This window comes from Lampetra planeri, chromosome 52, assembly GCF_965212315.1.
Source record: "Lampetra planeri chromosome 52, kcLamPlan1.2.h2, whole genome shotgun sequence".
NCBI classification, from domain to species: Eukaryota; Metazoa; Chordata; class Hyperoartia; order Petromyzontiformes; family Petromyzontidae; genus Lampetra; species Lampetra planeri.
In genome coordinates, this window is record NC_136158.1 from 1,472,114 (window position 1) to 1,494,149 (window position 22,036).

The 22,036-nt window shown below is 49.6% G+C and overlaps 1 protein-coding gene across 1 annotated transcript; it reads left to right on the plus strand.

The window, feature by feature from the left end:
* Positions 1–1,473: 1,473 nt before the first annotated feature.
* On the plus strand, positions 1,474–21,868 carry LIN9 (lin-9 DREAM MuvB core complex component). Its single transcript, XM_078616861.1, has 15 exons — positions 1,474–1,557; positions 5,973–6,005; positions 8,250–8,317; positions 8,893–9,000; positions 10,258–10,391; positions 12,230–12,355; positions 13,085–13,242; positions 14,097–14,230; positions 15,156–15,278; positions 16,238–16,339; positions 17,295–17,375; positions 18,078–18,203; positions 18,356–18,595; positions 19,245–19,339; positions 21,614–21,868. The coding sequence occupies exons 1-15, from the start codon at positions 1,521–1,523 to the stop codon at positions 21,729–21,731; spliced, it is 1,683 nt and encodes a 560-aa protein (XP_078472987.1). The 5' UTR covers positions 1,474–1,520; the 3' UTR covers positions 21,732–21,868.
* The last annotated feature ends 168 nt before the right edge of the window (positions 21,869–22,036 follow it).

The following is a 22,036-nucleotide window of genomic DNA, read 5'->3' on the forward strand; positions in this document are numbered from 1 at the left end:
GGTGAAGGAGGCGGGATTTCGACGGAAAATAGGGGGGGGGGGGCATTAAAGGGGCGGAGTTAAGTGTTTAACCAATCACGAGGCGTTTAGGGATCGTAGTGGTGTGGGGGGGGGGTGGCGATTCGCTCTTCGGCAAGGCCATTGGTTTAAAAGTTGGGCGTGGCCAATGTATCGACCAACCACCACAGCCTTCGGTTTGGTCGCGGGGCGTGGTTAACAGGAGACGAGGCAATGAACTGTGAAGAAGGGCCATTGCTCGAAACGTTGCTTTTGATCTGCTTTTACTATTCGGGGTTATTGGCGAATGTGTTTTTATTTATTTAATGTGCTTGTGGCACCACTGTCTGTGGGGTTTATGTAGAAATACCAAGTTTCATTCAGATTATTGTTGGGTTTGTATTGCTAAACATAGCGACTAGTAATAGTGCTTCACGATTTATATGCCAATACAAATAAAATGTTCATCGGAAAGTTTTGCATAAATTATATAATTATCATCCACCAAGGAGTAAACAAGTGCAAGGCTGGGGGGGAGGGGGTGAGTGGGCGTCTGCTCCCCAACATCCTTAATAACCAATCGCGGCCCCGCTCCGCGTTTGGGGGGGGAAGTTGGATGAGTGGGCGTGTTTACCTTCCCCCCACCCTCCCCCGACATTCTCAACCAATCGTGGCCCTGCTCGGCGTTCGGTGGGGGGGGGGTGCATGAGTGGGCGTGTTTACACCTCCCCCCCTAACATCCTCAACCAATCACGGCTTCGCTCGGCGTTCGGGGGCGGGGGGATGTGCATGAGTGGGGGTTGTCTTCCCTCCCACCCCTCCCCCCCAACATCTTCAACCAATCACGGCTTCGCTCGGTGTTCGGGGGCGGGGGGGATGTGCATAAGTGGGCGTTGTCTACCCCCACTTCTCCCCTCCAACATCTTCAACCTTATCACGGCTCCGCTCGGTTGTTCGGGGGCGGGGGGAATGTGCATGAGTGGGCGTTGTCTTCCGCCCCACCCCTCCCCCCCCCCAAGATCTTCAACCAATCGCGGCTTCGCTCGGCGTTCGGGGACGGGGGGGGAGTTGCATGAGTGGGCGTTGTCTTCCCCCTTACCCCTCCCCCCCAACATCCTCAACCAATCACGGCTTCGCTCGGCGTTCGGGGGCGGGGGGGGTGTGCATGGGGTGGCGTTGTCTTCCGCCCCCACCCCTCCCCCCCCAACATCCTCAACCAATCACGGCTTCGCTCAGCGTTCGGGGGCGGGGGAGATCTGCATGAGTGGGCGTTGTCTTCCTCCCCACCCCTCCCTTCCAACATCTTCAACCAATCACGGCTTCGCTCGGCGTTCGGGGACGGGGGGGGGGATGTGCATGAGTGGGCGTGTCTACCCCTACCCCTCCCGCCCCCCCCCCCAACCAACCAATGGCTGCGTCGCTCCCGGGCGCCTCGGCTATCTCCGTCAATTTCCGTCGATTTCCGGCGGCGGCTCCCAGAGTTCCGCGCGCTCTTTGAAAAAGAGCGGTGCGTCCGGAGCAACATGGCGGCGGCGGCCGCCGAACATCTCCTGGACGAGAGTGAGTGGAGCTCACCACCCTCTTCACCACCCTCCTCACCACCCTCACCACTCACCACCACCCTCACCACCACCCTCACCACCACCCTCACCACTCTCGCGCTCACGAGTTAGTAGCGCCCCCCCCCCAACTCCTTTTGAGGCGCTTCTCACCACCGCCTAGCAACGTTTCGTCGTCGGCACCGTCGTCTTGACGGAGAGGATGGGGAGCTGGGGGGAAGGTGGGTGTGGAGACCTTCATCTAGCAGTGGATTGACCAAGGCTCATGGTGTTGTTGATGAGTGGGGGTTGTGAGGCGAGGCGTGTGGTGGTAGCGACCCCTCGCCGTCAGCGTCGCCCCCTTTAGGTCTTTGCGGTCACGTCCGTCCCCCACCCCCCCATCACATTCAGCCCTGGGCAACTCATTTTTTGTATTTGTTTTGGTAAAACGAATCAGCGTGGAGTCAAAACGACTGCGATGAGGTATATCGGATGCGCTTGCCAAGGTCTGCTTTGCGGCGCAAGAGTTTTGAGGTTCCTGTAAATGGGCGAAATAAATTTCTTAAAAGTCACTCTGGGGCGTGACGTCACGGCCTGAAGGTTTTAATCTCGCGTTGCGTTATTTGATGATTTTTAAATGGGCCTTGGTCGGGGTTTTTTCCTTATTCTTCTTCCTCGCGAAGGAAGGATTCTCACTCGCGTGGGACGGCCTTGTGTACATATACAACACCCCTCCCCTGTTTTGTTTTTGTTAATCCCCACGACTGGATGATGGCCTCGCCACGCCGTGACGGGCGAGGTGTTGGTGTCGCCCGAATTTAACTTCACGAGGCCGGTCGGTAGGATCGGGTGAAGGCGGTTAAGCGTCGAGGTATGGTCAAGGTGCAGCCCTGCAACTGATTGCTCACGTCACTGCTAGTGGAAGGGCCTCCGATAGAGGGAGCTCTGGGGAGCCATTCTAGAGGTTAAATTTCGATTTAAAGCTTTCGTGACTGCAGGGATTCATCTTCTTGGTTTTTTCGGTAAAGTCACGTAGAAGGGAAAATTTTATTACTTCCCTTCTACGTGACTTTACCGAAAAAACCAAGAAGATTCTAGAGGTTGTTTCCAACAACAGTGTTTTACTGCGCTACCGATTGCTGGTCATCATGTTGCCCCCGCAGCCTGTAATAATCTCTCGCATGCACGGCGATCACACATCAGAGCAACCCTGCTGAGCTGATATCTTGAAGTCGGGACGCGTTCCGCGTGATTTAGTCATAGGCGCCTACAAGTTTACAGCTCGTTTTCTAGGTTACTTATGACCTGGCCGCCTGCAGCTCCGTGTCCCTGAGCCCCTAAACTCTTGAACCTAAACCGCATCTGCTCCTCACTGCCCCCGACTTGCACGCTCACCCTCCTCCCCCCCCACCAGTGACGTACGACCGGGGTTCACTCACCACCCCCTCGGCAGCTGCGAAGCCAGAGGTCACTCTCATCCCGGGCACGGCACCCGTGAGTCAATCTCCTTGAGTTTCCAACCTCCCAGTGCTCTTCTCAGTTGACCGGTTCTTGAGTCGGGAGGGGGGGGGGGGTCACTGGGTACGTGTCTGGAAAGGGACAACCCATATCCCCTTCGGTGCGATTCATAATCCTCATCAGTATCATGTTGTATCTGTGTCGCTCTTATGCGGTGGAGGCCACTGTGAGACCCACGGTCTTGATGTCTGCTTGTTCGGCTGAGAGCTCGGTGGTTGGGGCTCCATTTTCGCATGGCCCGTAACTTCATGTCACACAATCTGTGCCACTTAATATCATGCGGCCAATGGCATTATTTCATCTGTGGCCTGTGACTTCATATCATTCGTCCCGCGGTACTGGAGGGGAATTATTTTCATTGTGGGTGTAATTGTTTCTTGCTCAGTCACATATAAAGGTGAGGCCTAATTATTTGCAGCATTGGATCACAGTGTGTGTAAACAACCGAAAGTATTTGTAAGTCCTGTTTGACCCTCGGTAATTAAATTACAGTAATGAAACCTCACATCTGGCTCGGAGTAATTTCCTAAACCTGTTACAGTAGTTACAGAAATGTCACTTTAAGACTGATAAATATTATGACCTTGCAGAAGTCAAAACGACTTGCTTATTGAATAAAATGCTGATGTGCTCTGAATTTTAATTAATGTTTCCAACTGCCCTGTATGTATTTATTAATGATGTGTTACCTACACTCTCCTGCTGTGAAGCAGCGAGTCTCTTACTATACATTCACATGTTCATATTTAAGTACTATAGTAGCTAACGTGAATCCTAACTCCTGCGTTTGATTCCTGACTACGGCTAACATCATTGACAAGTGACATCTGAACTGCTGCTGGATTTCCCCTTCATCCCACACTGTGTGGTGAAGTATGGTCAAACTATTCCTATGACCAACATGATGTGAGCGAAGCCTTCATACAGCAGTGGATTGGCAAAGGGTTTCCAATATTTTAGTAACTGGCAGTGGGGTTTGCTTACTCTTGGGGTTAGTGTCACTGCAGGAGGCAGATTACTTTGTTAATTTCTGATGTAGCTCATAAGTGTTTTGCACGTAAGCAACTTTGAATTTTACACTGACCCTCCCGTTTCAGTGAAACCAATCAACTTCCGGATCAAAATATTTGAGGGCCCAGATTCATACATTGTGGTTTTTGAGCATCTATCTGTTCCACATTCTCAGCTTTATAGCTCTTGTAGAACATCATATAAGATTTTAATTTTTCACTCGCGGCATGTGCAGCCGTGTGTATTAAATGCAATTTTTTTTAAAATCTCAACCATGTTGGACAAGGGTTATTGCCCAGATTATTATCCCGCCTTATACTCTTCTACTGTAAAAATGTCAGTGACAGATGTGATGAATTTTTTATAATTAGTATCTGGCACTGCTGTTAAAAGCACCCGGTGCATGATTTATACATTTGAATTACATTTATAATTTAGATGTATGAATCGTATCTCTCCAAATACCAATAATGGCTTGGTAATAGGATTCGTATTTACAAGCAGAGGTGTAAGACATTTTACTATTGGTATCGTTTACGCTGCCGTTCCACAGATGTGGTGTTTTTTAATGCTGTGGTAGGCCAAGGCTTTTTGTAACTTGACCTTTAGCACACAGAGTATTTCAGGGAGAAGCATAATAAAGGTGAAAGGCAGGGGTAGTATTTAAATAGTGAAAACGGTTTACAGACCATGTGAGTTCTACATGTACACGGTAAATAGGATGAAAGCAAAATGAGTCGCGTTCGTGTACAGCTCATTTTGTCATACTACTGTTGGATGAGGGCCTCTCCGCGCTCTGCGGGTCATGAGTGTTATTTGATCATACTTCACTTTGCTGGTCAGTGCGGGTATGGATGTAGGTTGAACTTCTTTCACACTGTACGTAGCCTACCGTGCTAATCCGCCACGCTGGTCAGTGCGGGTTTGTATGTTAAGCTTCTTTCGCACCGTACGTAGCCAACCGTGGTAATCTACTATGCTGGTCAGTGCGGGGTATGTATGTTGATATTACGAATTTGTAAATTTGCCGACATTTGAAAAGATTTGATTCCGAAGCGCATGATTCAATGTCCGTATCAAAAGCATAACGTTTTATTGAAATCTATGTAATTATCACTAATTGTATTTTCCTTGAGCATACTACTAAACTTCTTTCTCAAAGCAGTGCTTTTTTGCAGCCCACATTATCTTGTATGGTGCCAAATTCTGTGTACCCAGACTACCAGAGTTATATGTGGTCGCTGTGCACACGTGTAATCCAGCACTGTGGAGGCAGCGAGGGTTGGCGGATCACACGCATGTTGTGAAACGCTCAGTGGGCGTCGAGGAGGTGCCGTTCCAGGAAAAGGCGATACAGCAAAACGTGGACGAATCTTCATGTGTGATGGGATAGTGTGTTTCCCCCTCGCATGTGCTTTTTTCTCCGGGTGCGCTGCTTCCCTCCAACGCGTAAACAAACACTAATTGTCTGAAAACAAATTTAATATATAGAGGACCGTAGAGCGTGGGAAATTGTTGGCACCAGCTCACCGCTTGGCTGTCTTCTCGCTTGTCTGTGGTTCCTCCTCGTGCTGCAGGCTCATTCTGCAGCATGTTACAAGTATAAATTATTATATTCTTGCAGCGGTTGTGTTTTCGGATTGTGCTGCCATCACATGGAGTGAAATGTCAGACACGGAAACAGCACGTGGTACAACCCGAAAAATACACCGGAGAGGAATTGTTAATCAAATAAAAGAACCAGAAAAAGTTATTTCTAATCCTCGTAAATTATATATTCGCTCAGTGCTGCAGGGGGTGTGTACAATATTCACAGCAGAAGCAGCTGCCTCGGTTCCTCGTGATGGCAGTAAAGCGTAAACATGAGTCATGGTAATGGAGAAATGCGCGTGGTTCTTCTTGTTTCAGGCTCTTCGGCTGAAGCATTGGTTAGCCTGAAAGGTAAGACGCACGCTCAACCTGACGGCTCTCACCACGCGGGCAATACAAAATAAGAAACGCCCCTCCCAAGATAATGATAACATGTAAGAGATGAATGGTGCACTGCTCGGATTTTTGTTTTGTTGTGGTTCACTGAGCGCAAACCAGTGGACCCGATCTGGGCATCTGTGGAATCTGTGCCGTCTTGTCTGGAGTGTGTCGTGTGTGTGTTTGTGCCCCGGGTAGGTGGGGAGTGGTATTGTCGCGGTTAGCACACTGCGCTACGAACCCGGCGACCCGTGTTCGATTCCCGCTCACGGCAAACACCAATGACGAGTATCTGAACCGGTTCTGGGGCTCCTCCCCTAGGTCGACTCAGCCTCAAATGAGTACCTGGCGCAGTGTGTAAGCATTGCCACGAGGGAGACAAAGGCCACCCACCCCCTCGTGTGCTGTGTTGGCCTTCATAGGTGCTCACTAACAGCACTTGCCCCAAAAGTCTGTTAAAGGCTACATAGGCAGATTTTTGTGTGTTTGTGCCGCATGTAGTAAGTGACGTGTGAGTGACAATGGGATTCGTGTTGTCTTGTGCGTGTGTGTGCTTGTGGATTTGTACAATACAATGAGTACTTTAAGAGCATCTAAATTTGACTGCTGTCTAAAGATGCTGTACGGGAAAGGCGTTCATATCTATTTAATGGAGAAGAAAATCTTAGCCAGTCATAAGGTCCTCTATATATAAAGGAAGTTCTTGAAACTGGACTTGAAAAATCCGTGCAAGATTTCAACAGCACAGATGTTTGGGGGAAGGGAGAGTTAGTTCCTGCACACGTTGTTTGTCGAATGGTCTTGTCAGGATTTGAGTACCGGTCAGTTTGGTGGTTTGAGTGTGGGTTGTGGAATTGAGTGGTTTATTGAAGAAACGTGTGGGTTTGGTTTTGTCGAATATTACCGAGAGCTTCTGCCGTGTCATTCCTATCCCTTAAGTTTGTGGAATGAGCTGTTGCTTTGCATTTGTGGAGTGTTTGCTCGTGACTGGATTATTGGAAGTCAGTGGCTGTGTTACATGTTTGGAGTGGCTTTGGATTTGAGACAAGTGCGGTTGTGGCTCTGTGGATGTGTCACTGCGTTTGTTAAGTGTGCAGCTGTAGGGGTGTGGAGTGTTTGTGGCGGTGTGTTTTTTGGTTAGTGGTTTCCACGTGTGCGTTTGTGTGTGTGTTTTTGTGTATGAATATACTTTGCGCTTGTGTCTACGAGTTCTAAAAAAATACATGTAAATGATATGATTATGCTACATTTAGGTGAATGAGGGAATGCTTCTTCATGAACAAAACAAATGTGAAACAAATCAGACAGTAGAAGGAAGCAATTTTTTTTACATTTGTGTGTGTGGGAGCGGTAGTGTCGTGGTTATCGCGACTGCGTGACGAATCCGGTAGTTTAAATCTTGACCACGGCTACCATCGTTGGTATTTATCTGGCTAGGTCCTAACCTAACCGTAAACAATTTTTATTTTACCATGGAAAGCCCAATGAGCTACGTAACTCTTTTTCAGAAGCGACCTGGCCACAAATGATAGCTCAACGAAGTGGCTTGTCGCGTGGAAATGTAAAGCAGCAGCCAAATACTCTAAAATCATCTTGATTCAAAATGTGGCGGGAAAACCCGGGGGGCATGGAGAAAAATCCACACAGGTGTCAGGGTCGAGATTGAATCCAAGACCTCTTGTATACCAGTCGAGAGAGTTAACATCTCGGCCATCGCGGCACCCTGGGCCTCCCTTAAGTTGGTTTGGCCTTAATTGATTATTACCCAGTGCGGTGTATTAACATCGGTTCTGGGGAGGTAAAACTGTCTGGGCCTGGTGCTGGCTACACTACCCCACTCGTGCACCATGCCATCCTTCATAGGTGTTTTTAACAGCACTTGCTCTAACAGGCTGCGTAGGCTAAAGGAGGATCTTTGCCTTATGTAGATGTATGTGTGCACATGTATTTGCGTATGTGTAAGTTGACACAGTGGGGCAGAACAGGTGGTGCATCTGCCAGTCATCTCACAAGGCAAGTTGGTTAACCCATAAGACTTGGCCCTGTCCAGGGACCTGTCAGATGAAAGGTTGCGAGTTTTCACGTGGCCCCAAAGTGCACCTAGCCTGGCACAAGCACAGGTGACTTCACCATAACCTCGTGGCGATTCGTGGCAGCAGTTGTATACATATATAGTTTTTGTTGTGTTGTTTTTGTTATGTATTTGTGTTTGCACAGAGGGTGGTCTATCAAGCCCATGGAGCCGTCGAACTCCCCCCCGCAAGGGCGCCGCGCAGCGAGACAGCGTGAGTCGTCCCACTTTCAAACAACATAAACACGACATTCGTGCAATGCTGAATAACCGGTGAACTTTCACGGTTAAGAGTCCCGCTGTGTTGGCTTCGCTTGCAATGCAGGTCAATGGTTCGATTCCCGCTCACGGCGAACACCGGTGACGATTATCTGAACCGGTCCTGGGCCTCCCTTAGGCTGACTCTGCCTCAAATGAGTACCCGGTGCGATGTGTAAACATCGCCACAGGGGAGACAAAGGCGGCCGGGCGTGGTGTTGGCCAACCACCCCCTCATGTGCCGGCCTTCATAGGTACGGCTCGCTAACAGCACTTGCAGCAACAGGCTATACGGGGAGGATCTCTGCATAACATACGGGGAGCGGTAGTGTTGTAGTGGTTAGCCCACTATGCTACTAACCGACACGAGTTCGATTCCCGACTCGTCCTTAAATAAGAACCAGCTGTAGTTTATAAACATCAACCGTAATAGGTACTCGCTAGTTCGCGAGTACCTATTATGGAAAACAACACTTGCCCCCAACGGTGTTCAAGTCCACACGGGGGGTCTTTGTCTGTGTGTGTGGGCAGCCCTCCAAGGTACGCAAGAAGACGCGACTGCACTTCAGCGAAGATGAGGATTTCCTCCCGAGCACAAAGTCTCCGCGGAAGAACGCGCGCGTTGTCATGATCCCACAGGTGAGGGCTCCCTCCCTTCCTCCCTCCTTCTTTTTCAGAAGCGACCTGGCCACAAATAATAGCTCAACGACGTGGCTTATCACGTGGAAATTTATGGTGACCAAATAATCTAAACCACGTTGATTCTAAATGTGGAGGGGAAAAGCGGAGGACTCGGAGAAATATAGACACGACCAGCGGGAGAACGTGCAACTCCAAATATACAGGGACCCTCCACTTGTACATTAAGCAGTTCACCTCCTGAACCTCCTCCCATTCCTCTCTTAAAGTCTCACCTCATCTCTCTTATGCATCCTCTTCGCTCCCCTCACCCCTCCCCTGCTTCCCGTCCCTCCCCTACCCTTTTTGTTATCCCTAAGTACCCCTCTATCGCTGTCACTCATTCCTCAATACCTCGCACATCCCCTGTCAACTACATCGTTCCATTCTGTCATCGCTTTTGGTGTTGGCCCTCTACAAATATAAATCAGTTTAGATCACCACGCGAGTTTTGTTGTGAAATCTCCCTTCCCGTGGGCGAGTGAACTGATGGCCATCTGTTTCCATCTGTACGAGGATAGAGCGTTGCCCCCCCCCCCACCTCTCGTGCGTGTCGGTTTTCTCCAGGTGCTCTGGTTTCCTGCTACACGTATAAACACACTCATCGTTAATCGGCTATAAACATCTTAAAATAAAAACCCAATGTAAGCAGGACCCTCCTGAAATAGCCCTGTCACTCAGTGTGACTTTCCTGGATACTTAAGTAATTTAAATGTGGGTTTGAGAAGGCATGGAGCATAGTTTATGAGATTTGATGATACCAGGGACTTTGTTTGGAGGTAAAAATAGATTTTAAAACGTTCTGTCTAAAAAAATATATATTTTTCCTCTTATAAATTTTTTTTGAAAACTAATTTCTTTAGAATGCTTTTTGTGTTCAGTTTTCTTATCCTTCCCCACACCTCCGATTAGCACGGTTGGCTACGTAACGGTGCAAAAGAAGCTCAACGTATATACATACAAGGCTCAATTTCAGCTTTTTTCCAGTCTCTCGGTGTTTTCCAGGCACGACATTCTAAAACACATTATCCAACTGCATGGCATTCAAAGCCTTCCGACGGCTCTCTATTTCTGCCCTGAAAAGTAGGTCCATCGCGTGGCGTTACGATGAGCCTGCCACGTGTTTCCATGCTTAGGCAGTGGTAATGGAGATGGTGGTGAAGGGAGTTTCAAACCTTTGTGCACTCCCCTCCACCCCACCCCCTTGCTCTGTTGCAGAAGTTGTCCGCGGGTCTCACCACTCCAGACAAACGCAGCGCGCAGAAGGTCGGCATCCGTCTCCGTAACCTCCTCAAGCTGCCCAAGGCCCACAAGTGGTGTATCTACGAGTGGTTTTACTCCAACATAGACAAGTAAGTGTGGCACTCTCTCTTGGACACACACACACGCCGCGCACCCTTGCAGGCGTGCACGCGTTCGAATAACGTGCGCAGGGGCGCAGTCACATAGGCTCACGTGTTAATTAATGCACGTGCTAATGCACCACGCGCATGCGTATTAATTCACATATTTTAATTATGCTGGTACACAAAGTTGCGTTGTTTACAAACAAAAGCATTACCAGATATCAGAGGTGGGACAAAGTCATTGTTATGCAAGTCCAAGTCGAGTCGCAAGTCATCAAATTCATGACTCGAGTCTGACTCGAGTCCAAGTCACATGACTCGAGTCCACATCTCATAGGTGGGACAAAGTCATTGTTATGCAAGTCCAAGTCGAGTCGCAAGTCATCAAATTCATGACTCGAGTCTGACTCGAGTCCAAGTCACATGACTCGAGTCCACACCTCTGCCAGATATTATCAGAGGATGTTTGTTTGCATGTTCGCCACAAGTACGTGTGGTTAATGCACACTTGCTTTTTTGCAAGAGGTTTTTTTTGGGGGTTTGAACATCTTAACACACCTGTTTTATTGGCAGAAAGGGTAAAACCTATTCCTATTTTTCATAGAATTAACAAATGCTCGCAAGTGTTGCATTGACAAACGTGCCGAAAAGCTATTTTAGTGGGCCTTACCTGGTAAAAAAAAAAAAAAGTGACTTATTGCTTGAAGACTTGTGTTATGGATTCTGGGCGTTGCATTTGTAGAATGCATGGCAAGTTTTGTCGCGATTGGTTTATGGGATGTGTAGTTTTTGGCCCAAACCAGTGTCCTCAAGTGGATGGGCAGACGGTCAATCCTAATATTTTCTCAGCATAGCCACAAGTGGCCTCTTGGTTCCCCTAAAATGTGACGTGAGCGCATTTAACCGTTATTGTTGCAGTATTTTTCAATTAAGTAGCACTGCCTGGAAGTTGACAGTGATTTGGCTTATCGAGATACTGACCCCTGCTGTGGCATTGTAGGATTTTCTCCACCGGCTCAGAATTGCCAATGGAGTATATAAGCAAATTATTTGGCGATGCTGTTGCATTGACAGCGGTGCTCAAGTACAAAAAAAAACCCTCCAACATTCATGAATTGCAATGTGGCCTTTAAAGGAAAAGTATATAATAGGCGATATTTTGGGAAATGGCCTTTCATTATAGCATATGAAGATGGGACATTACCCAAAATGTCAACTATTATAGACATTTTTATCCTGACTTAAAGCTTTCGTGACTGCAGGAATTCATATTCTATGGGTCTTTCGGTAAAGTCACGTAGATAGGTTGAAAGAAAATAACAAAAAAACAAAAAACGATTTTCTTTGAACCTATCTACGTGACTTTACCGAAAAACCCATAGAATGTATTTTTATCCTTTTTAGGCTTCAGAGTTATTGACGAATATGATTTTTTTCCCACAAACTGAATTGCTCACTTGCGTTCTTGACGGGGCGACTCTGTGGCGAGGTGTTAACTACCTTGCTTGGTATACAGGAGGTCGTGGGTTCGATCCCAACTCTGACGCCAGATTTCGAGTTTGCATGTTCTCTGTGTGTTCGCATTGTTTTTTCTCCGGTCCTCTGGTTAAAGTATTTGGTTGCTATACATTTCCACGTGATAAGCCACTTTGTTGAGCTATCATTTGTGATAGTCAGGTCGCTTATGAAAAAGAGCTGTTGAGCTCAGTGGGCCTTACCTGGTAAAATGGAAACTAGATTTAAAGAAAAAAATAATTAGTTACTGTTGTTGCTGGTGAAGACTTGTGTCTGAGGGTGGTGTGTGTGTCTGCCGTTTTCTCGCGGTCCTCCTTGACGCCACGCAGGCCTCTCTTCGAGGGCGACAATGACTTCTGCGTGTGCCTCAAGGAGTCGTTCCCTCAGCTGCGGACGAGACGCCTCTCCCGCGTCGAGTGGGGGAAGGTGCGGCGGCTCATGGGCAAGCCACGGCGGTACGCTCAAACGCACACCGCTAGCGCTCGCCAGCTCGTGCACACGCCAGTTCACGCATACCCCCTCGTGCGCACGCCGGCTTGTGCACACTCCTAGTGCACGCTAGCTCGTGCTGGCTCGCGCGAACGCTAGCTCACAGTCACGGTTAACGCACACAGCTAGCACACGCGAGCTCGCAGACACGGCTAGCGCACACTCGCATGTGCACACGTTAGCTTGCACACACGGTTAGTCCGCACACTCACATGTGGACGTACACTGCTTTTGCACCCTGTTGCATGCGCTGGCATTTTTGGGCCTAGCTCACAATAGCATAAACACAGACAAGAGGTTATCACACATGCTAGCACACGCGACTAGCACGCGCACGCGACTCGCACGTGGCTGGTGCACATGCGACCGCATCTTAAAATTCTGCGTGAAGAATAGTAGACGTAATTATTTTCGAAAGAGATTTCGGTCCGAGGCGAGAGGTGAGAGAGTGTAATGAGAGGGTAGAGGTAGGAGATTACATGGATGAGGGAAGTGGAGTGAGATGAGAGAGAGGGGGGAGGGGTAGGAGCGTACGCCGATGGGCGTAGAGTGAGATGAGAGGCAGAGATTCGGGAATGAGCTTGCATGGGGCAGGGAAGTCAACGGCACGGATGGCCAGGGGAGAAGGGAGGTTGTTGCAGACAATTGCGGGGGGGGCGAAGGTTGTGACTGGGTGCTTTGACCATGTGTGCCAGGTGTTCGGAGGCTTTCTTTGCGGAGGAGCGAACGGCCCTCCTCCAGAAGAGGCACAAGATCCGGCAGCTGCAGCAGCAGAAGGTGACCGACCTGAGCGCCTTCAAGGAGCTGCCCGAAGAAATCCCGCTCCCGCTTGTCATCGGCACCAAAGTCACAGGTAACACGTCGCCTCGTGCGTAGCTTGAATTAATAATGGATGATTGCGTGTTTGCGTGTGCGCAATTTGATGCATCTGTCGTGATCGTAAGAATCGATTTTAATGGAGCCGTTCTCACATGCCTACTGTATATGTGGGACGGGGTCATAGTGACTGAGAGAAAACAATTTGCTTTTGATGTTGTGCGCCAAGTGGTCTCTGAACCGAACCATGGGGTCCTCTGCTAGGTCAACTCAAAACTGACGTGATAATCTGGCATTTGTGTGGTGCAAGCGCTACGGAGACCGGTAGCGTAGTGGTTAGTGCACTGCGCTACGAACTCCAGTGAGCTGAGTTCGATTCCAGCATCACGATCAATAACAGTGTCAAATATTTGAACCTGTCCTGGGCCACTTCTAGGTCGACTCAGCTTTAAATGAGTACTCGGTGCGTTGTGCAAAACATTGTGACTGGGGAGACAAAGGCGGTCGGGCGTGGTGCTGGCCACCCACCCCCTTGTGTGCCGTTCCAGCCTGCATAGGTGCTCGCTAACAGCACTTGCACCAACAGTTTATTTTAGGCTATATGGGGGATGTTTGTCTTTGGTATCTATGTTGAAATTCTTTTGCACAGTGCGTAGCCAACCGTGCTAATCAGAGGTGCGTGGGAACAACAAACTGAACACAAAGTAGCTCTACAGAAATTACTTTTCAATCTAGATGATTTAAAAGTGCATATTTCCAGTCTCTTCCTAATATCGGAAGGAAGAGCGTTCCAGACGGCCACGAAAAAGAGCTGTATAGCTCAGTGGGGCCTTTACCTGGTAAAATAAGAAATAGTTTAATAGTTTGAGTTGTTGCATTGCGTGTGAGCAGCGCGCCTGCGGGGCCAGCACGACGGGCTCTTCACGGGGCAGATCGACGCGGTCGACACCATCAAAGCCACCTACCGCGTCACCTTCGACCGCCCGGGCCTCGGCACGCACACCATCCCCGACATCGAAGTCGTCGTACGTACAGAGCGGGGGGGTGGGTGGGTGGGTACACCGGTGGCTGACGGATGAGCAGTCGCAGACCAGCGCACAACCCTCCGTGTTAGAGAACGGTCCATTGAAGCAGATGTCGCAAAGCTACTTCTGAGATCCCTTCAAATGACCTCTGTTCAACACAGTAGGGGCAGCACTTTCCCACCAGCTCTGTCACTGAGAGTGACACGTTGATCCCACGACAGTCAAGCCGATATTTATAATTATTCGAGCTGGAATTGAATCAAATTAAGTGGCAGGTCCAACTTCAATTGGGATGGTATTTTGTTGTGTCGTCGAGCTGAGACCATCAACACTTCTGCTGCACCTTGAACCTGGTTTTTAATCATACGCGTCTGCCACGATTCAAACCCAAGATATCTGAGCAATGCCAGCTCGGCATTCTGACGTCTTAAGCAACCCGGCTCCCTCCCTCCTTTTTTTTAACTTTTTTTTAAACGATCAGACGAGAAAGATGCTCGGTCTTTCGGCACTTTACTTCGTTCATCATGTCGTTTGTTTGTATTTTTTTTGCTTATGTGCTCCCTTTTTTAATCAAAGATATAACGCGGGTTTCCCGTGTAACATTAGTCCCATTGTGTGTTACTGTGTTCATAGACACCAACAAGAAAACAAATCACCCTCAAAAACCCATCACCAGATCCCCTGCTGCTGCGCTACCAGCACCATAGCGGCGAAGGCACCTGCCTCCCCTCCCTCCCTCCCTCCCTCCCTCCCTCCCTCCCTCCCTCCCTCCCTCCCTCCCTCCCTCCCTCCCTCCCTCCCTCCCTCCCTCCCTCCCTCTTCCCAATATAGAAGAAGTAAAAAAAAATCGGTTATTCGGCACCTTGCTTCGTTCACCATGTCATTTATTTTTTGTTTTAAACATTTACCCTCCTCCCTCCCGCAGAGCAACGAGCCGCAGGACAGCATGCCCATCTCATCGTTTGCGCAAAAGCAGCGTCCCGTGAAAACCTTCAACAGCCCGCCACGCGTGCACTACAGCTCCATGGTGTTGGCCTCCCCACTCGCAGTACGATCCGCGCTTACGCACGTTTACACGCACAAGTACAAAGTTCCCTCCCGCGCCACGTAACCTGCGTAGATTATTGGGACGAGTGCTGTTTGCAAGCACCTATGAAGGCCGGCTCGGCGCTCGGGGGGGCTTCCCCACGGTGCTGAAATCGTTGACCACATCAGACCTGGAACAGAACCTTCGTCGCATAACAACAACCACCATTCGCCACTAAGTGGCGGTGACGTCACCACGGCGCTTGTCCCAGGCTTTGTGCACGTTAAGGCCATGTGAAGTGTCGAACGCCCGCTGGCAGGAGGTCACGGGGCAGACCCAGGTGCCAAGGGTCGACTGATTGAGCTGACTGGCCGATGCACCACCACCTGTGCCCTCTACTGTTCCAAATGCGTCGCATGCACACACACACACACATGCAAATGCGCACTCAGCCAAACAGACTTGAGAAGTGCTGAGGCAAGCATGGCACTTCACACTTGATATTAATTGACCACACTGGATGCTCATTTTAAGGCTGAGCAGACCTTGGGAAGGCTGCAGGACTGTTTCAAATATTTGCCACATATGTTAGCTCTGCCGGGAGTCGAACGGAGAGGTTGCGTTCGTAGCAGTGAGCTAACCACGATGCCACCTTTACACTGCTTGTGTGTATAAACAGGTTCACGTACGCACGCACTCCAATGCAGTTGCATGCGCACTGCTCTTTGAACCCTGGCTACCCAAGTTCAATTCCCGCTCACGGCCAACACCAGTGACGATTATCTGAACCGGTCGACTCGGCCTAAAATGAGGTGTGTGGTAAACATCGTGACTGGGGAGACAAAGGCGGCCAGGCATGGTGCTTGCCACCCACCCCCCTCGTGTGCCGTGCCGGCTTTCACAGGTGCTCGCTAACAGCACTTGCCCCAACAGTCTGTTAAGGCTACACAGGAGATATTTGTCTTTGTTGTGTCACCCAGGACCCGCTGCTGGGCCAAGTAGAGTGGAAATCTCGCCTCGGGGCACCCGGGCCGGACAGCAATATCCTCGGCGGCTTCCCCATCAACTTTCTCGTTCAAGTCGTGAGTTCACACACGCACGGGCGCGTGAGCGGGAGGCGGTGCTTAACGATGCCCATTTGGGCACGCAACAACAATAACCTCGACCGGCAGCTACAGCAGCAGCACAGCTTACTACTCCAGATGCCTGTTTGGAAATGATAATAATTTGATTACACGTGGGCTTTGCCCAATTTTTATAGTGGAAGGCTGTCACGAAGGCGCTGTGTTTCACAGTCAGTCGGGGACAGTGTTGCTTTGCCCAGTTCCAGTTGAGTAATTTGCGGGTACATTTTTCGAATTTTGGGCCACTGCGCCAGCACACAATGTCCCACTCCTTTTTCGAGTGACGTCAGGTGACCCCTGTATTCTCTACTCTACAACTTGCGGCGTATACTCTACGGTTGTTACACCTGCGGTAATAACAAGTGCCTACCGCTCGGGGCCACATCACTCTGAGGAACAGGAAGAGGAGGAGGAGTGCATTTATTTGCCAACAAGTGTACTTTGGGTAAATCAAATTGTTTGGGAAGAAAAGTAGTTGGGCTTGGCCAGGACACGTTATGGCTGAGATGATTGACGGAGTGGCAGCCCAAAGGAAGGAAAAGGCGCCCAAGAGTACGGTCGCAGGAGATGTATGCTCTTTGGTTTTTTCGGTAAAGTCACGTAGTTAAAACATTTAAATAAATTAAATCACGACGTTTCGGGCGCAACACAAGCGTCCTTCTTAAGCGGTTGTACTTTCGCTAAGTTGTCCCCACCTGAAGAAGGATGCTTGTGTTGCGCCAGAAACGTCGTGATTTAATTTATTTATATTTTTTACCTACGTGACTTTACCGAAAAAACCAAATAGTATGAATCTTTGCAGTCACGAAACTTCAAATCTAGGAGGAGATGTATGGTTTGGAATTATTGCACCATGCCCTGTTCCCGTCGTGACCCCTCTCCCTCTGTCCCTACCTCCGTCCCTGCTGTGCAGACACGGCTGTCCAAAATCCTGATGACGAAAAAAGATTACATCAAACAGCTCAAGGAGATGAACACGGAGGGTGAGAAGCTGGTAAGAGACCGTCGCACTAAACTATAAACTTTTATTTATTTAACTACACTTTTTATTTTACCAGGTAAGGCTCACTGAGCTATATATCTGTTTTTCAGAAGGGAGCTGGCCACTAATGATAGCTCAAACAAGTGGCTTATCAAGTGGAAATTTATAGTAGCCAAATACTCTAAATACATGTTCTAAATGTGGAAGGAAAAACCGGAGGCCCCGGATAAAAATCCGTTATCATGACCACAAGGGAGAACATGCAAACTCCAAATATACAGCAGGCGTCAGGGTTCGGATCGAACCCACGACCTCCTGCATACCAGGCGAGGTAGTTAACAACTCACCACTGGCGCCCCCCACACGACATACCGCTGTGTGTGACGTCGTTTCTGCATGAGGCCTCGTAGTCGGTTGCATTGTTGATCAGAGTCTTTATTTAGACTAGAGGATGGTTTGTGTGCAAGCGATCACGTGATCGTGTGTTGGAGCAGTTGTGTAGCTGAGGGTTTGTGTGCGCGTGTGATCATGCAGTAGAGCGAATTCGGGGTTGCGTGGATGTTAAGGATTTGTGTTTGACCGATGAGCGTGTGGTTGTTGCGAATGCACGCTCGAATGTTTATTCGAGTGCAGTCGTGCGTCAGGTTTCGTGACTGCGCGGTGAAGAGTTTGTGAGCGGTCACGTGATTGAGCGGTTGTGCGGTTGTGTTGCAGCGGTCGTATTCGGAGCCATTTGGGATCGACTTCCAGAAGCGGTACGCTACCATCGTGCTGGGCCTGGAGAACCTCAACAAGGACCTCAATCACATCCTGCTCAACGTGCAGCAGTACTGCTACCAGGTGCAGCAACTCACAGCTGTAACTCCGCGGAAATTTAGTCTCACGGTCCGGTGCATTTCCGGGATGTGTCGTTTGCCGTTCGACGCGATGTGTGACATTTCCATAATGGGGGGGGGGCGGTGTTCTTTGTGTTTGCACATGCGCTCGTACAGCTGGCCCCCCAGCAGGGCCTGCAGCCCATGGACCAGCCGACGGAGATGCGGCGCCAGTGCCTGGAGGAGGCGCAGGAGATGGTGAGAGATGTCGGCAGGTCGGGGGTGGGACGCGGCGTTGCCACGCCGACGATTGCGACGGGAGGGGGAGGAGCAGGGGAGCGAGTGGCATCCGGGGACGACACGGAGGGACTCAGGGAGCTGGTGGCACGGCTCTCGGCGCTTCTCCTGCAGATCAAGGTGCGAGGAAGCGCGCGTGCGTGCTTTGCGTAATTGACACGTTTTGTTTACGTGACTAATCTTGTGTCGGGTGGTGGCGGGTTTAACGACACATTTATATTTACGCGATTAAACCGAAAAAAATCCTCTTGTAGATAATATTGCTCTCGAAAGCCCACGTGTTAAACCCATTATTGATTCAAGTTATACGCGAAAGACGAAATGTGGTTACAGAGCAAAGCGGGTCTGAATGTCGATTTAAAGCTTTCGTGACTGCAGGGATTCATCTTCTGGGTTCTTTCGGTAAAGTCACGTAGAAGGGAAATAATAAAATAATACAAATTTAACATAATAAAATAATTCTCACGACGCTTCGGCCACAACGCAAGCAGCCGTCCTCAGGTGAAGAACAGGTCTGTCCGGAAGACAGCGTCTGAATGAATATACGCTCCAAGCCTGGGGTGTTTCATTCAGACGCTGTCTTTCCGACAGACCTGTTCTTCACCTGAGGACGGCTGCTTGCGTTGTGGCCGAAACGTCGTGAGAATTATTCTATTATGTTTTATTTTTATTATTTTATTATTTCCCTTCTACGTGACTTTACCGAAAGAACCAAGAAGACAAAGCGGTCTGATCGCTTTTCTTCCCGCCTGCCCGCTCCCCCACACAGAGGCTGGCAGAGAGTGACCTCAACTCGTTTGAGTTCAAGTCTTTGACGGACTCGCTGGACGAAATCCGCAGCTCGCTGGACCCTACCAACATCAGGTGATTCTCTCGGGCACGTGCGGGGAGGTAGTGAACTTCAGGCTGGGCCAAGTATTGATTTCAAGAGATAATTTGTCGTCGTTGTGTTTCGTCTGGTTGTCCAGAATCCGAATTAAGATTTCTACTGGGGGAATCCGATGAGCTATAAAGCTCTTTTTCAGATGTTCAGTAGGGGCAGGTAAGAACATTACAACAACAACAAAAGTACAAAAACACGATAATAGTGCAAAGTACAAGAAAGGTAAACACATCACCCAAACACAAAAAATACAACACTAAACCAAAGCCCACTGAGGTATTAATTTATTTTTCATAAGCCACCTGGCCACACATAATAGCTCAACAAAGTGGCCTTTAATTTGGACGTTTATGGCAACAAAATAATCAAAATAATCTCAATGGATGTTTCTGAATGTGGAGGGAAAAACCGGAGGACCCGGATAAAAAAAGTCCACGCGACCACAGGGAGAACACGCAAACTCCAAATATACAGCAGGTGTCGGGGTCGGGATTGAACCCACGAACTCCTGTATACCAGGCGGGGAAGATCACATCACAACATATGATGTGGCCGAGCAGTATTGCGTTTGCCCGCCCATTGCGTCTGTGAAAAGGTCTGTGTAGCTCATTGGCTTCATCCAGTATAAATAAATATTCTGATCCTGAGATGTTCACGGTTCAGAGCCCAGAGGCCACCTCTTGCCTGCGATCTAGCACAGTTGGATCCTAGCGAGCGTTGGTGGATCACACGAATCTTGTTAAAATTCCTTACCCATCGGTGTTGAGAGTGGCCTAACGTTGGCTTGCCAGGAGAATGCGATACAGCAAGTGGACTCATCTTCATCGGTTCCGGCTCCCTCCCAGTGGGCGTCGAGAAGATGCCGTAACTGTAGTTCTGCCGGGGGATGGCAGTACAGAAAAGTCCGGACTAAGCTCTGTCAGTACGGGGCAGAGGTCGCAAACGGGTTTTGATTCCTTACCCGTACCCGGCCGCACCAGGGTCGCAAATGGGTACCCGTACCCGGCCGGGTACGGGTACCCGTTCCCTACCCGTACCCTACCCGAAATGAGTGACAAACGGTGACTCACTAGTGACTCACGGCCTACCCGTACCCGGCCGCACCAGGGTCGCAAACGGGTACCCGTACCCGTACCTGGCCGGGTACGGGTAGCCGGGTATCGGGTAGGGTACGGGTATCGGGTACCCGGTTGCGACCTCTGGTACGGGAGGCAGGGGGGGGATAGAGTGCTCGAGGTGTTCTGGTTTCCTCCCGCATCTAAAGTGCATGTTAACCAAAAATGATTGCCAGTCTGCGTCACAGTTTAAACGTTAAAGGATCCTGTTACGTTATTTGAATTGGCGTAGGCAACGTGTGTGTCCGTCGTCACGGTTCCACATTTGCTGAATGTGAACCTTGTCTGCAACATCACCCTGCATCGCAAGACTACATCAGTCTATAGAACATAGCGTGTTTGTGATATAAGAATGGCGAGAAAACACAAATTGTGCTTGTTTTTATTATTAACGGACTTGCGGCACAGAATCGCATAGCATAAGGTCTTTAACATAGGCGTTATTTGGGCTGTTATAGTTTCTAAATGTTCTTACACGGCTTGTTGGTGCGATATATAAATCTAGAGCTCGTGTGACGAATCATCCTGCCGTTATTCTTGTAATTCAGCGCATCCACCCATGCTATTGTGGAAATTTCACCACTTCGTCTAGCCGACCACCATAGTTGAGAATTCCCGCTCACTTAACCGTGGAGTGACAGGGACTTGACTTTTGTTGTCTACTTTATAGCAACGGTTGCCTTGAAGTTGACCGCTCTTGCATGTACATCTACAGCCCTTTGGTCAAATCCACAGCTGGATGAGGGCCCTCCCCACCCCTTCCCCCCACCCTCCTCACGTTGTGCAGGTCAGGGGGATAGTTCACCATACTTGACCACGTCGGTAAGTGTCACTTGGTGAAGGCTGGGGGAGCGTGGATGTTGGGTTGCTTGCACTGCCCTCTGCTGACAGCATAGCCCCTCAGCAGGCCGTAAAGGCCACCTTAACCAGGCACTATCCGGGCTCAACCCGAGGTCTGACGAGGTCGGGTGCATTCTGGGGGATTTTGAGCAGAGGCGCTGATGCTTATGACATTAAAATTGACACGGGCAGCGAGCGAATCGGTGCGCGTTTGCCTAATTGGTCTATGTTGCTGCGACCGGGGGGAGGTGGCGGCCTTTAACGGAGATTTTAACTCGCGTGCGATTTGTGCTGCTCCAGTTGCTTTCAGAACAACGTGGAGATCCACGTGGCGCACATCCAGAGTGGCCTGAGCCAGATGGGAAACCTGCACGCATTCTCCTCCAACCTCACCGAGGCAGAGTGGGAGAGGCCGTGACCACGGTCCTGCCCCGTGTCGCCATGTACAACAACAACGACATTGTCACGCACACGCACCCACGCAACCGTACTCGTCCACGTAATGTCATACACACGCATGTCCACCGTACACAACCACAGAGCGACAAAGACAAAGATATCCCCCGTATAGCCTTCACAGATTGTTGGGGCAAGTGCCGTTAGTGAGCAACTATGATGGCCAGCACGGCACATAAAAGGTGGGTGGCCACTGTCTCCCCAGTGGCGAGATTTACACACTGCACCAGGTACTAATTTAAGGCTGAGTCGACCTAGGAGAGGCCC